This window comes from Ostrinia nubilalis, chromosome 17 (assembly GCF_963855985.1).
Source record: "Ostrinia nubilalis chromosome 17, ilOstNubi1.1, whole genome shotgun sequence".
NCBI lineage: Eukaryota > Metazoa > Arthropoda > Insecta > Lepidoptera > Crambidae > Ostrinia > Ostrinia nubilalis.
In genome coordinates this window covers 8,123,064-8,140,113 of record NC_087104.1, presented here as the reverse complement: position 1 = coordinate 8,140,113, position 17,050 = coordinate 8,123,064, and the positions used below count along the sequence as shown (strand labels likewise).

Below are 17,050 nucleotides of genomic sequence, written 5' to 3'. Positions count from 1 at the left end.
TTGCGGTTACTCAGCTCCGCGTTTGATTGTCTGTGCCAAGAGAAAAGCAACAATATTGTGTTCTTTTTAAGTACGTTTTTCATCTTCCAACCAGATCCCCGGCTACCTTAGTGACACCACAATATTGTATCAGCATATTATTTACGTAGGTAGGAAAATATTTAGTTCAAAAATGAAAAATTAGTCAAGTTCAACTAAAAACATAAAAATTCATTACCGTATACCGTAATAAATAAAATAAAATAAAAATAAATTTACCAGCAGACGGAGAATGACGAAGCCGTTTGTAAAAAGAGGTATTGTAAGTTATTTTAAATGTAATTATGGTATGTCTACAATAGAGGAAGTGCGACGAGGTATGTCAAAAGTCATACGGATTAACATGGCTAGACGCGTCGCCGAATTTAGCGATGACATGTCCTGCTGCGATATGAAATTGAAAAAAGTCGAGAAAAATAGACTCGACGAAGTGCCACGTCAGTCAATGACTTTGTAGTAAACAATAGTGGAAAATTTCAGAATATTGAATCTAGTCAAAACACGGCTTTAAGCCGTCTTATGAGACCAATTTTATCATCAGACTTGGTTTATGTTTTGTTGTAATGACACGAATTTTAATACGAACTTTAAAGTCTCGAAATGATAAGGGATGTCTCTCACCCTGGTCTTATAAGTCAGATTATTATCCCGTGTAATTCACATTAATATCGTAAAATAATCTAGCTTTAAAATAATCTAGGTTTAAAGAAGAATACCGGAACTAATGACATAAATGATAAGGAACATTTAAGAATTATAACAAAAATTGTTAAGTCGCTGGAAGATGAAACAGACTATTCGATAATCGGGCTCTTTGACTAGAGCTGATGATGACAGCTTTAGCTCTGACCGAGATCTTTGGATTTCGGCCTATTGCCAAACATTCTGGTGTCAAGAGGGTTTATGAGGTAACATAAATTAATGATATTACCTCATCTATGACCTTTCTGCTGAGAAGTTCCGCATTGAGCAGCGACACGACGGACAGCCCGTTGGCTTGCGTTGGTTCTTCGTAAGACGGCCTTCTGCAGTTGATTCTGTCTCTCTCGTTCTGAACGGCTGGGAACAAACATTTAAGGAATAAGAAGTTGTCCAGCTAAACCTAATCGTAATATTGAGTAGGTACCTAGGTGTTTCTAAATCAACTGTCAGTGAAACAAACATAATTATAAATCAAGTTTAATACGCTAAGTAATAACGTGTACCTGTACCATTTGACGACCGCGACGGGTTAAGGGACAAAGATACATTTCTAAATAATATTGAAAACAATCTACATGTTTCTATAACCAAAAAGCATGTAAACTAGACACTTGACTAAGTGTGTACTATTAATACACTTAGTCAAGTGTCTAGTACCTATTACTATTTGAAAATATTATTTCATGAAAATGGTTACTGTTGTACATTTTTAACATGAATATTCATGCCAAGCTGAGTGGATGAAATAAAATATAGGAAATAAAGCCTAAACATGTTTGAGATGTGTTACTTAAAAAATAACAGTATTAATCAGAAAATTGTTATAAGTTGTAGGTAAAGGTTTTGTTCTTCATCAGTTGTACTAATATCATGAAAAAAGCCGTCATTTCAAAAAGTACCAAAGCGGATATCATAAAACGCAAAACAACATATTTTTCACGATGTTAGTAATTTTGTTGATAAAGCAAATTGCTATCATCATGATAATTAAGTATGTAAGCACAATGCGCCATCACTGTTGTATTATGGCGAAATAATTACGTTTTATCATTCTACCCTATTCATTAGTTGACATTGGATATTCGGATTGAAATATCATAGATTGATAATAATCTTTGAGGCGCACGCGCATGGGTGACTTTTGACAGTATGACTCTCAATCTCCATAGGTAAGAATAAGTACTACGTTTTTTAAATAAAAGTAGGTATAAAAGAGAAAGATATTTTTGTCACGGTGAAAAAAGTCACCCGTGCATTAGAGTATTTTAGCAAAAATGTGAAATTTTGAGAAATTAAGACTGATGTTATGTAAAACTTAAAGATTAAAGAAATGTTATAATGATACACACTGTCCAAATCAGGGATGTTTTGGATATCCGTAACAGTAACCGAAACTTTCGGATATCCAAAATAAAAAAATATCCGTAACCGAAACCGGTATAATATTATTCCTATATCCGTAACCGTATCCATAACCGAAACTACATATCCATAACATCCCTAGTCCAAATACTTAGATTCGCAACTAAAACTTTCTATCATACAATAGAAAGTGTTCGTTTTCGTCACCCAGTGCACTCAAATATAGATTATGTCGCTTTGTGTACTGTCATAAACACAATTTTCCTTTTCGTGTGGGTTGTTAGTTATTAACGGACTATAAATACCACCTAAGGCGTCGGATATGGCTTAATATAAGGTCGCCATACGTTTTGGTTTCACAGGACATGCTATAAAAAAAGGTTGTCCTTGATATTTATTTTTAGTAATATCCGGACTTATTGCTTTATAGAAAAAGTCTCCGTTACTACGAATCTCAGGTATTGTTTATTTTCAGAATAAATCCTTGATTATGCAATTTAAGTGATGGATAATATTGTGATGTGTAATTGATTGTTTCTAGTTGTGTTTTACAATTATGCAGTTCCATTTTATAGTGCATTCTAGTTTTAGACCTGCAATTCAAAATTTTGAGGTTGCCACCTTAGCATATTTGGACGTAGGTACGTAGTATAATAAATAACGTATACAGCTGAATTTGCGTGTGTCAGGTTTCATTTCAGGCAAATAACAACAAGGAAATCAAATTCTTTGGAAAATGTAAACGCGACGTATCGAGTGACGAAACCAATGTTGTGTGAGTAATTAAGTTAGTTGAGTAATTAATGCATGCCCAGTATTCCCGATAACGTCGGTTGGTGAACTTCACAGTAACGGGAGCTAAGAATGTTATCAGACAAAGGGAAGCAACACTGTAATTGGGTTGTTTTCCCTACTAATAATGAATGCGAAAGTAACTCTGTCTGTCTGTCTGTGTCGCTTTCACGCCTAAACCACTGAGCTGATTTTGATGAGATATAGTTTGAGTCCTGGGCTTTTATCCCGGTTTTTGAAACAGGGACGCGCGCGATAAAGGTTTTCTGTGACTTTTGTCTAATTTCAGGCGGACGAAGCCGCGGGCGAAAAGCTAGTATATTCATAAATAGGTGTAAACAATATTAGTGCCAATTGACATTCATATGAAAATGTTTGCGGCAGAAAAGGTGTGTTTGCGGATTAAAAAGATAAGATTGATAAAAATAGCAGGTAGGCAAATGATATAATGACATTATCACTGAGACCGGCTGATAAATAAAATAATAACTTGAAGGACAAATAGTTACGAGATTTTCCTTTAGATGTCAAAGTAAATAAATATTGGCTTACTTACATATTGACTTAAAGTTGTTGTTAGAGTATGGATAAATATGAATAAGTATTAACCATTTAATACTCTTGACTGATCCTAGTTTCTTTTAAATTGACTTTATGTTTAGCAAGTTTTAATGAAAATTTTAATGTAAAGGTTGTATTCAGATTTTGAGAGGAATTGTTATTTACTTTTATTTCTTGATCTGTTTAATTAAAATACAGTGGCTTGTACTTTTTGTGCATATTGCTAATATTTAGACATGTAGGTATTATGAGTGAGTATGAAGTGTATATTGGATAAAGTTAAAAGTAGGTACATGCGTGTAAACATGTCAATCTGAAGAAAACAATGTGAGTTACTCACCTTCTTTTTTCATGCCGGCCTTAAAGCATTTCCTTAACCTACAGTATCTGCATTGATTTCTTTTGTCTTTGTCCACCACACAATTTCTGCTGAATCTGAAAAAAGAGAAAAATGTATAAAATAATAATAATAAGTATCCTTGGACATTTCACACTATACTATCTAGTTGCAAGACTAAGCAAAGCTTGTATTACGAATATTATGATATGGGTAGGTACCAGACAACGAATTAATTTTTTTTTGGAAATCAGCTCTTATTTTCATTTAAGGAAAGATATAACAACATGTTATGTCATCTCAATGTGTTATAGTGTTTTATAACACTTGCTAACTCAACGCCAACACACTTTACAATAGATTCGGCAATAGCAGTTTCATCACAAATGGAAATAGAAGTTTCGACTCTAATAATAGGCAAGTTAGCGTGATAACTGCTTGATACTGGTTATTGCTGGTTTTTATGAGCGTGCGCAAAGGCTCCATCTTAAGCCTAAGCAGTATTTTTAAAGCTTTTTCTTTATGAGCTGCGGTTCATAGAACTTTAATTAAAGATTTGGCTGGAAGGTTGTTACAACATTAATATTGTCTTATAACCACACTCTACTTTTTTGGCAGCCATTTTGCTATTGAGTACGCGGCGAAGGGTTACAATGCTCTCTTTAGGCTACCTACCTTCTCTAATTTAAAGTGATGGAGGATTTGGCTCACCCTATCTGAGCTAGCCAGTCAATATTTGCCGATAACTTGTTGATTTATAGGGTATAAATAACGGCGCGACATGTTGAACACTGGGGCATCTTGTGCCGTTGTAATAGAGGCGGTTATCCACTGTACCTGCAGTCTGCACGTGTATAAGTTGTTCTTTCTGACGCTCCTCCTGAAGAAGCCTTTGCACCCGTCGCACGATGAGGCGCCATAGTAAGTACTTGCCCGTCGCGCGGTCTCAGATGGCGCAGTGTTGTGACAGCAGCTTGGAACTTACTACTGTATCTTATACAGTTGTAATAAAGGCGGTTACTCACTGTACCTGCACGTGTAAAGGTGGTTCTTTCTGACGCTCCTCCTGAAGAAGCCCTTGCAACCGTCGCACGATGACGCGCCATAGTGCTTGCCCGTCGCTCGATCGCCGCAGATGGCGCAGTGTTGTAAGAGCGGGGTGGAACTTACTACTGTATCTTATACAGTTGTAATAGAGGCGGTTATCCACTGTACCTGCACGTGTATAAGTGGTTCTTTCTGACGCTCCACCTGAAGAAGCCCTTGCACCCATCGCACGATGACGCGCCATAGTGCTTGCCCATCGCGCGGTTTCAGATGGCGCAGCGTTGTGACCGCAGCGTAGAACTTACTACTTACTGTATCTTATACAGTTGTAATAGAGACGGTTATCCACTGTACCTGCACGTGTATAGGTGGTTCTTTCTGACGCTCCTCCTGAAGAAGCCCTTGCACCCGTCGCACGATGACGCGCCATAGTGCTTGCCCGTCGCTCGATCGCCGCAGATGGCGCAGTGTTGCGATAGCGGGGTTGAACTAGCCGCGCTCGCTTCACTACTACTCGTCTCGAGTTGTATATCACTATCTGTAACAAGAAATTAGTTTATATTAACACTTTAATAATGCAAGAGATTTAGTACCGCACTACGTCCGATCCGAATCGGCGACAATAAGTTCGGGAGCAGAAGTAAGTATTATTTGTCATCCGAATTACCGAATAGTTTTCTAGATCCGTATTTTGACGGATTCGGATCGGATTTAGTGCTCTTTGCCAAGTACGGGACTATTCCCACCTCTCGTTCCCACCACTGCAACTCCTGTGTAGCCAGGATCTACAGCTTGACCGCCACAAAAACCCAACCAATGAAGGTCAAGTTTGTCCCGGGGGAAAGTTAAACTGTCATTGGACCCGCAACGAAATTAATCAGAAGAACATAGGAGGAGTTCGAAATTAAGGTTCGACTTCCCTCCATTGCAAAGCGGATGACAGGTGACAAACAAAGGTTTAAAACCTTTAAGAAAAAGATTATGCACCACGGACAATAAATTAAATTAAGGGGGCCTATCTTATGAGCAATTAGCAACTACCTGCCAATAATATTTTTCACAAAATCGCTTAAAAGCACGGAAATTTTTCCTTGTCGCGACAAGATCGGTGTAATAAATTGCGGAAACAGATGTATGTTGTATTGAATTAAGCATTATATCACGTTCATGTTTCCAAAGATCACACTCCCACAAGATATGATGGGCAGACTGCTCATGACTGACATCATCAGTGGAACACTCGCAAAAAGGAGACGGAACTAGTTTGAATTCGTGAAGTTTATGTTTAAAGTTGCCATGTCCCGTGAGGAACTGCGACGAGCAATGGTCGATTTCTAACCATCGCCTAGTTAGACGTTCGCGTACATTCGGGAAGAATTTATATAAGTGACGTCCTTTGACTGACGTATCCCATCTTTTTTGCCATTCATTAAGTAAATCTTCTTCAACGACTTCTCGGGAATCAAATAATCGACTTATTTTAGAACGATCGCGGCTATTTAAGAAATCGGAGGTTATATTTTCCCTTGATGCGAAGTACATAGCCGCACGCTTTTGCACCTCTAAGTCGACCGGCAGTACACCAGCCAGGACTGGCAGAGCCTCCGTGCTCACAGTTCTGTAAGCTTTGCAAAGAAAAATCAATGCAAGGCGTTGACTTTGGAGTAGTTTCCGTCGAGCGGCTCCTATAGTAGCTCTGTCAGCCCAAACTGGTGCACCATAGCAAATGGAGCTTAAATAAGTGGCCGAATATATTACTCGGAGGATTTTAAACGTTAGACCCCACGTCGAGGTTGAAATGTGACTTAAGGCATAAAAGTTCTTTTTAGCTTTTTCACCGATCTGTTTAATGTGCTCGACAAAACTAAAGTTTTTCTCTAAAATTAGTCCGAGATAGCAAACAGATTCCCGTTTTTTAAAAGTTATTTCATTGAATTTAATGCGAGGCAAAACTTTAAGATTACCTTTTAATAGAAGCTCTTTGCCAAGTAGTGGCAGAATAGAACAGGAATAGGCCACTCTTTCAGTGGATATCGTGTGAGGCGACCAAAGGAGAAATATGCGAACATCAGGACTTCCTCCAAACCCGCCTGGTGAACTGACCAGGTAGTATAGAAGTATTTGCGTCTGGTAAATTTCTTCAAATTAAAGTAGTCGTCTCTCTGCTGTGGAGGGGCTAAATAACCTGATGATGATGAGTGCAAGACTGATGAAATAATAAATCTTTAGATAGAAATAATCTTAGTTTTATTTTATCAAAGTAATTTAACAAAAGAAACGCGCACACCGTGACCATAGACCGGAGAGAGTAGAGATGTGCATAGACAACACAAAACGAGTTGCGTTCACACTTCATCATGCTCCCCTGGACGCGAACGTTTTGTGTTTAAGCCCATTGATGCAGTAAAGTCTTCATGTTTCGGTCTGTATGTAAGTTTAGTGTAGCGACACATCAGAGCGATAGGTACGTACGCCAGCGAAAGTTCGGCAAATTTTCACATCAACTGAAGCACGTAGCTTCAGTTGATGTGAATTTGCCGTAACGTTGAATCCTTCGTAGCATTTGTATTCAAGAGCGTGGGACGTGCTACGCGGCTGAAAGTTCGATAGGCGCGTCTCTACATTTGGGAAATTGTTTTCTTATTGTTTCGCATTTGTAGTATTTTATAGAGTCGCTTTTCTAAAGCTGTTTTCTAATGTGATATCAAATAGATGTAGCAACTTAAACGGATTCAATCAAGGATCTTTTATTGTTATAATTCTCAAATAGATAGTTGCCACGCAGATTTTGACTATATACCTACTTACAGTTACGATCGATAGGAACAATACTGTTAGGGTCAACACTTTATATCGCTTCTATTGGCCAAAATGTGTTCTCGCGAACTCTATTGGTCGGCATTTTTGGATCAAACATCAGGTGACTCGAATACAAACTGGCCTTATGGGCGTACCCACCTTCTGGGGGGGCAATCTGGTCTAGGTGGAGGGGAGTTAAGGTTTTAGCAGGGTTATTAGAAACGCTATTAGAAATTTAACGGAACACAAGATAGGTAAGTTAGGAGGGACATACAATTTCCTTTTTGATAGTTTGCCAACCTGAATTTTTGATTCATTGGTGTTAAGTAAAAGTTTATAAACGCTTTCTTGCTTTTCGCGAAGTGTTTATATTTATTGAATTACGAGCTTACAGATTTATTTACAGAGTTTATGATTTTTGCAAAGCATTAGTTTTTTCAATTTTTTCTTTGGCAGTTGACTCAAGGTTTTACATCATTGCAATGTATGTTTTGAAGTCGTATTGTATCGTATTTTGAGTACAACAATATGTTCTTTTTTAAAAATAAAGTTGCTAGTAGGTAAATACAAAATAAAATTCTAAACAAGTTTCAACAGAGACCGGTTGTAAAGATTAATTGGAGGACATAGAATATTGTTTTTAACAAATATTTCTTCTTGCATATTTTTATGACAATAATGATTTAGCAATTTTATAAATTACCTACTGGATAGTGACGATGTGCTTACTAAGACCTAAGTGATATTAATGCAGTTAGTAATGCTGATTATAAACAAAATAGTCGTTGTAAAGAAATACTGATCTTGCTCAATACGTCTTGTAGACGTAAGCAGCTATATTAGGTACCTACTGATACATAATTATGTAGATTCATACTGTTTTATATTACCAGAAAATTGTATGTTATTCGAAACTAGCAATAATGTATGCTAGTTTTAAGACAATACAGGTCGTCTAATTTCAATGTCACGCGAAGAAAAAAAAACTGAAAAAAATATGAGGTCCATTTACTCGTATTAAGATTTTAAAATCACGATTCTTAGAAACAGGAAAATAACAAAATGCTGTTTTTAAGATTCAAATAGATATTATGATATGCAATAGAATTTATACTTTGTTGCGATAAATATTATGCCTAAAATACTATGACTAGAGGTACTTTATCGGTGCCAAAATTATTACAATATCTCGATAAGTCTTTTATCACAAGTATTATGTGTGAGTCAGGGAGACTAAAGGGAATTTACATTTTAGATAAATAGGACCAAAATCAAGAGATAATAAATGATGCAAAGTCCATGTTTTTTGTATTAATTCATATAATCTGATCGTAAGACATAGTCGCATTTTAAAGGATAATGACATTTATCGATTTTGATAACAATAAATCGGAGATAAGATTCAACTTTGCCCAACTTTAAACCCTTTTACCATGTTTATGGTAAATAGTATTATATCATATTTCTGTTTCTGTATTATTACATAAATAAATTGCATAATAATCGATGCTCTTAGTTAGATAAGACGAGATAAGCAAAAAAATTAAACTACAACAGATTTATTCAGCTTTAAATATTTTAAGTTTCAATGAATTTTTACATAAGGACGACGGTAAGCTAAATATTATGGTTAAATAGCTAATTATAAACATTATCTATAACTTATACAAAATTTCTATGATCTAATGCCCCTTAACGCACCCGGATGACTTTTATTATTGTCAATAAGAATCAAGCAGATAACACAACTGTCCCAATAACACAGTAATCTTACATAATCATCAACATAACATTACTGTATGAGGGTCGCATTAAGTATCCGATGGGAACCAACCTTCACTGTATTTCATGTTGAAATTCGGAGGGGTTTCCATGTTGTTTCTGCAGGCGTATCCGGAGTATGCGTTTTCTGGTGCTTTGTCCCACGAGGCCGGCGCGGGCGCCGTCGGCATCATGTACTCGGCGCCGTAGCCCAGCAGGCAGAGGTCCTGGCTCGCCATGCTCTCGTAGCCAAGCACTGGCATCTTCCAACACGCGCACACGATTTCGAACGTTATCGACTACTGACTAAACAGCTCAGCGAGGTTCAACCGATAATACACGATAAAGCCTATTATTTACCAGCAGGTGACACAACATACACCAATTAAATCGACTCTCCTCCAATTGTTATCACTACCACTGCTCGCTCGAGATGCTCCAGAATATTTGGTTCAATTCGATAATCACAGCAAACATTCAGCCGGCGACGAGTCGCATCGTTTCCGGGTGGTGTTTAGGGTTTTATCACTAATTGTGTACGGGTGGGCCGGCGTTGTTTACAGAACTGGCGTCGAGTGTCGAGGTGCGAGTTCGGCGCGACCTTCCTTGAGCGCGACCTGGTAGCGACTGACAGCGAATGTTGACCATACATCTAATAACATCCGCTTCAATGAAAATCCGCTGAGCATGCGATTAGAATCCGCTGTATGAATGACCCGACCAATAATAAGCCAGATCAGCGCTTCGGAGACCCCACCGCCGTGGTCGCGTGCTGAGTCACGCGTTATCAGAACGCAGCGGATGCGCATTCGATGCTGCGTACGACTCATTTGGCAGCAGCTGACCGACTCCAAGCTTTTACCGTATGTAGAATAATATAAAATACATAAACAATATTCAGTGACTAATTAGCTGTCGGTATTAACAAATGCACTCTCTCTTTGTCCCTTTGTTGCCATCGTCTATTGTGAGACACGTAATTGCATATCCTTTTGCGGTAGGTTATTACAGCAAAGATAATTACGAATGAAAACATTGTCTCAATTGGAACAGAATAGCAGATAAAGTAATAAATTACCAGTGTTTGTAAGTAATTAACCTAAATATCCTAAACCAACTTATACACATGTGATGTGTCTGCCTCTATACTCCATCTCATCTACAGCTTAAAAGCAGACAGTTCTCTTATTGTCTTTTTATTTCAGTATCTCATAATTGTCAGCTAAATCCGTATCAAAACTTCAACATGCTGTGATAATCTTCATTCTCTCAATATTATTGTGTACATTCCACATATCTACAGCTATTGGAAGATGTAAACATCTTTGGGGACAGACCGCTATCAGCAGACGGGGCGGGTCGGGGTCGCGATATCTGGCCGATACGAAGATGGGACGCGCTGGCGGCGAACTACCCTCAATTCTATACTGTCTACTGCGACATATCTGCGGTCAGGTCAAGCATGACAGCATAAAACATTTGTATAAGGATTTTGCATCATACAAGAGACTGTAGTCCTAACTGAACTTACATATTTCCATTGAAAAGTCGTGAAAACTTAGCATTTTCCTATATTATTGGACCACTTTACTGACTCTATTCGCATGGTGATCGGCTGACCTTTTTCAAGGAAAGACGAAAAGCTAATAAAATGTGTGATTATTAAATAAATTATCATCTCTAAAATAATATTTGCAACACACACAATCCTATCATTAACAGCTCAAGGTTTTAAGAGTAAAAAACTCGCATAAAAATCTTACAAACCGTCGTCTGTTGAATGTTAAATTAACGAGCATTATAATTTTGTGAGTTTTATCTTATGTTACATTAGAATTGTTTCTAGGTTTAAAAAAATATTTGCTGTTAAGCAAGGCAATTCAATCAAGTATGTATAATTCACACATAACAAGTAAATCTATTTATGTCTAACTTTGATCAATTACGATAGATTGTTCAAGTAAACAGGTGGTATAGGTGGATAGTTTCTCACATTGAGGTGTTAACATTTTGTTTTTAATTTAAGCACATGGTAAAAAAAGTGTAACTACGTAGAAATTCTGTAGCAAACCAAAATTCGCGTAGCCAAAGCAGCGGACAAAAAATTGAAATAAAATGAAGACATTACAAAACCTTAAAATTAATGAGAAGCAAATGAGTATGAAACTGGGAGGAAAACGTCCAGAAGAAGTCGTATGTCCTCCGAAGGCTGACATAACTGAAAGGTTTCTTGAGATCATTCTTGAAACAAACGCTTTTTTGCAGCAAGTTTCGGGTTGACAACTGGGCAAAATGCACAGGTGCGTGTGAGTAACAAATTTTAATAATGAGTGGCATATGACAAAATGTCAGCAATGACAGTATCCTTTGTTCACTAACCTCAAAAGGGTTTACTTTTGTCCTTTTTAAAATTATTCATTTTTATTAAAAAAAATATACCTACGAACCTTTGAATATTTTCTTCGTACCTACGTATAACATTTTTTTACAATTTTAATCTTAACAAAATAATACGAAATGCATTTTTACTTTACATTAAAAATACTTAGTAAGTAGTATTTTTTTTTGCTAATTTGAAATACCTAAATGATGTTTTAAAGCCTAACTTTTCCCAATGACTCGGTAATTCCAACGCAGCATTATGGAAGCCTGCCTGCATCACACCTGCACACTTAAAGAACCTTATTAACAAACAGTCTTATCTTCATACCCAATATGCCTATCTTAAAACTAAATGCAGAGAAAAAAATAAAAGGAAAGTTTCAAAGTTAAATCTAACTTTTATCTAACTGACTTTTTACATGAAGTCCAAATGTGCCCATAATTTATTAAAATGTATTATTGTAATGATGTGGCTGTGGGTCTTGTGCCATATAATTTGTTTTTTTCTTTTTTTTCTTTCTAATTTTCCTACAATGTGGAAAATGTGGCTTGGATCATGGATCTACGTTTGCTAAATAGTAGTGTCATTTTAATTTGATTTATCTTCCTACAATTTTTTTATGGTCATACCAATGGTTAAAAGTAAATATGAGTTCTATTTATGGCATTTTATTACGAATAAGAAAAATGTACCGATTTAACTACGCAAAACAACGAATGTGTTATTTTAATTTGATTTATCTTCCTAGATTTTTTTTATGGTCATCTAATGGGTTAAAAATAAATGAGTTCTATTTATGGCATTTTATTACCGAGGCACGAAAATAACAATATCTACGCAAAGAACAAATTTATGTAGGTATATTTCTTAACGTCAAAATTAAATGGCAGACGCAAACGGTGCGTTGACGTAGGTTAAGGCTTGGTATTTCTGCTAAAGTAGGTATTTCACGCTGTCAAAATCTGCGCGCGCAATTCTTCGCCGAAGACAGCGCGCCAAAGAGCTCCCGCCACAATTTCCAGCTACACAGTATAGAAATACGCAGTTGTTTAGGTTAGGTTGACTTCCTTCCCTTCAAGCGTCACACTCACAACACTTTCTAATACAAATCATATCCAAGTGATACAAATTAAAACACCTTTCAGACTTTTTGGGAATATATTCTAGAATCGAATAAATATAAAATATAACTGCAGAAGTAAACACGGTTCAAAGTGGCCGTGGCGTCGCCCGACCTTCTGGAAGTTCTGCGCCGGCTTAAAGAATTTCAAGATTACGTCACCCGACCTATCGGTAGGCCCTTGGGAGCTTGAGCAATTGGAAAAACATTTTATGATAAGTTACTCTTAGTAGCGATTATTTAGAGCTTAGATAATAAAATTATAGTTGTTGCAATTCACGAAGCTTTGCATGTGGTTAATAACATTAATCAGTACACGCATCAATTTTGTTCAGTCTCTTTGTTTATTAATAAATAAAAATATCATACTAAAATTGCAGAAACATATTTGTTTGTATTGGTCTGGGTGTTTTCTTTCTATAATATGTATAACGTATGTACAGGGTTCTGTATCGAAAATTACTATGAGCATCACACGCGGTTACCTGCGTACCTCTGTGCACTCATGGGAGTTTAAGCAGAGGTCCCTAGAGTTTGACTTTGAGCTTTGTTTATGGTCATTACGAAGCAGACTGATGGGAAAATGCACTGTCTTGAATTCGAAAGGGTAATTTGACGGTGTTAGGGGAATTCTAGGAATAAATACAGAGTCTCTTCATTGAGATTGAGACATTTCAATTTGAGATTTCACTTGACATTGAACACAATCTGACATGGAGTTTTCAAACACTTGTAAAAATAAAAAGTAATTAAATCAAAGGCACTAAGTAGTATTGATATCAACTTCGAAGAAAATGACTGCCAAAATTACTTTCTACCCGTTCCACACGTCTTTCATGAATTATATTAAGCAATTGTTAAGCTAAATTTCAAGTAGATTGAACCAAGGAATCACTTTGTCCCATACAAACTTTGCCCCCTTTTTTCACCCCCTTCATTTCATGAACCCATTTCGGAAAATCTTTTCTTATGAGATGCCTACGTCATACAAAGACACACCTTCCAACTTTCAGGTCTCTACGATATCCGTCATTCATTTATGACAAAGCATTTTTATTAGTTGTCCAATACTCTATCGTTCCAGGTATGTCATTGACAGGAGGGCGCTACTATCTTAATGGGTTATTCATTAGTCCCAACTTTATGCCACTTGACATTTCAGAATCGTTTGACTTTAGATACCTAAGCGATTTGATGTTCGGAGTCTTTTAATGAAATCAAGTTCTGAAATAACTTGAGGTGTTGTACCCGATCAAGCTTTTCATTGCAGGACAGTTAAATAGTTTTATTATTAGTTTCTTCTATAAGTCTTAATTTGTCAAATTTAGCTTTATAATAGTTTTAAATTTTTTCTTGATATATTTGACGCCTTGTAATCTCTCGTTAACGGTCCTCGGCAGCGCAGGACCGTTCATTGTGGAAAACCTTGGGGGAGGCCTTTGTCCAGCAGTGGACGTCATTTGGCTGAAAAAGAATCTCTCGTTAATATAGATCCACACAAATAAAGAATGTTTGACTTCGACTTTAATAATTATGCTCTTACATATTTATAAATAAACTAGCTTTCCGCCCGCCGCTACGCCCGCGTGAAATTTTTCGGTTTTTATATAACCTATTATACTCAGATATAATGTGGCTTTCTATTGGTGAAAGATTTTTTTAAAATCGGTTCAGTAGATCCCGAGATTACCCCTTACAATTTAACAAATATACAAACACACAAACTTTACCTCTTTATAATATTAGATATAGATAGGTAATTTGAAACCCTATTTTGTCTTATTCTTTTTTTTATTTTAAATATTTCACAATCCAAACTAATATTTAATGTAAGTAAATGCTAAATAGTAAATATTAGTTTGGATTGTGAAATATCCTACTAATATGTCTGGATGTCATGATGTCTGGATGTTTGTTACTCTTTCACGCAAAAACTACTGAACGGATTTTGTTGAAACTTTACAGTATTATTGTTTATAACCCAGATTAACATTATGACGATATGTGGCAAATAAATTTCAATAAATAAATATGACGTTTCTAAAAAGCGCCATCTATCGTCATTGGTTAAAATCTACAGCACTGGACAAACTACGGTATGACGTTCGTAAATATTCATTCGGGGGAAGCCGTGAAACGCCATCTATCAACATGGGTAAAACGAGGTAAAACATCATTATTTAACGGGGGTAAAACGAGGTCCACGCGAACGAAGTCGCGGGCGGCCGCTAGTTTATAATAGGTAGCTTTCCCTCCGCAGCCTTATTGGTATTCCATGTATGTGTCTTTTAACTGATTTCTGTTAAACATTTCATGTAAAATTTGTCCAGTTATAACTCTATTTACATCTGCATCTGTAAGCAAGGATTCATGTTCTCCAGCCCAGATGCCGAGTAAACAGAATCGTCTTTCAGTGACGTGCAGCTGCCCCTATATTTGACCAATTTTTTTATTATTTATTTGTGTCAGTGTGCCCTTCCAAAGAGTGTAAAACGATTGTATGTAGGTACTATTAAAATGTAATTTTAACTCATTGGTTTTGTCTCATATTTGAGGAATGTACTATGTATCATGAGTAGAGTCTTCGTTTAAAAGGATGCGAACGATTTAAATTTCAATAGGTAGACAAAATTGAATTGAATTTAAGCTTTCTCCAGTAACACTGATATTATTATACTGTGACTCATCAAAGTCATCATTGTCAAAATTATTGACAAATCGCGAACTGTCACGGCCAAAAAACTGACACGCGTCCGACCTCCGTAAGCGCCACCGCGCGACTGATTGAGATTGTCCAAGCCGTCATGGGCGATTTTTTCCACATTTTTAAACATAGTAACTAAATAAGACGCAATATAAAAATTTCATCCGTTAAAAGCCCTCAAGTTATTTCTGAACTTTAGTTTAGTAAAAGATTCAGAATCTCAAATCGCTTATTTTAAAAATAAAACCATAAATAGAAAACGAATAGAGGTAACTTTGGGAATTTATTCTATCGAGTCAACTTCATCAAATCGTGTTTCCATCCGTTAATAGCCCTAGAAAATATCCTCAACTATGCCCAAAAAAAATCTTAGCCTTTAATTTTACTGTTTAGTACCTCAAAAATGAAAAATGAAAACCTCATTTTCGCCATTTTCTCTGCTACCCGGCCTTAACTTAATTAAAAAAGTTATAGTGGCTAGTTTACAAGGCTGGTATTATTACACGGTGGAAGGCTGCTGAGGAAATTCCCCCCGTCAAACCAGTTCGGGCGGACACGTACGTATGACATGCGCTTTTGCTTCTACATAATGTGTAACGTGCTTAGATATTTTTATTTTTAGTCCTTTTTAATTAAATAAATAAAGTTTCTATGGGGCAGTTTAGCAATACGATTTAGTTAAATCAGGCTCGTATGAAACGATGTTGAAAACTAGATTCCAACTTCATAGATTTAACTTTGCGAATGGTTGAAGACTACAGATTTATATTCGAGTATCATTTTGTACAAGTAATATGAGCGTCAGTCTAGCTAGATCTATTGATTTGGTCTATATTTTTTCAAGCTTCTAAATTTTTTAATGACTCTACCTCAGCAACAACATGGCAATTAACAGTTTTAGCTAAATTGAAGCAGGTCGATCCCCTAAAAAAATTGTTAAGATCTTGCGAATTACTTATTTTTTTATTATTTAAAACATTTTAATAACTTTTGAATAATTTTGGGTTCAAATCATTATTTTTTGATTTTATACCAGAATTTTTTTTTGCTTTTACAGCAGAAAACAATTTTTTAAAGAGTAATTACCGACCGGTTTTTTGTTTGATAAATGGGTGTGAAAACGACATCTTTTTATGTTTAGGTCAAACAAAAAGAAAAGGAATAAATAATATTATATTTAAATGTTAATTAAATTTTGTTTAAAAACCGTAAAAACAATGCTTAAGAAATTTTAACATGTTGTACGTCGGCATGTCACGACCTTCAGTGAAGCTATTACAAATTTTCAAAATATTTTAAGTTTCTTATAGAATAATATTCATTGGTTCACAATAACATTTTAAAAGAAGCATAAGTTTGAATATGTCAACGCAAATCTAGTTTACTGAATATTTTGTAGAGCCTTGAGTATAAAAAAATATCAGTATGTTGTCGAAAAAGGAT

General features: G+C 36.1%; 1 protein-coding gene across 4 annotated transcripts in view; it reads right to left on the bottom strand.

Moving 5' to 3' along the window:
- Positions 1 to 17,050, bottom strand: part of LOC135079985 (transcription factor HNF-4 homolog) — a 59,075-nt gene that overhangs the window by 10,375 nt on the left and 31,650 nt on the right. For 2 of the 4 annotated variants that reach the window (XM_063974644.1, XM_063974645.1), the window contains exons 2-4: positions 5,195 to 5,378; positions 3,797 to 3,891; positions 971 to 1,098 (exon numbers count right to left, since the gene is read on the bottom strand). In XM_063974644.1, coding sequence (XP_063830714.1) covers positions 971 to 1,098; positions 3,797 to 3,891; positions 5,195 to 5,378 — 407 coding nt within the window. Of the gene's footprint in view, positions 1 to 970; positions 1,099 to 3,796; positions 3,892 to 5,008; positions 5,113 to 5,194; positions 5,379 to 9,473; positions 10,220 to 17,050 lie in introns of those variants that run through there. The other 2 variants (XM_063974643.1, XM_063974646.1) reach the window with 2 other exon arrangements.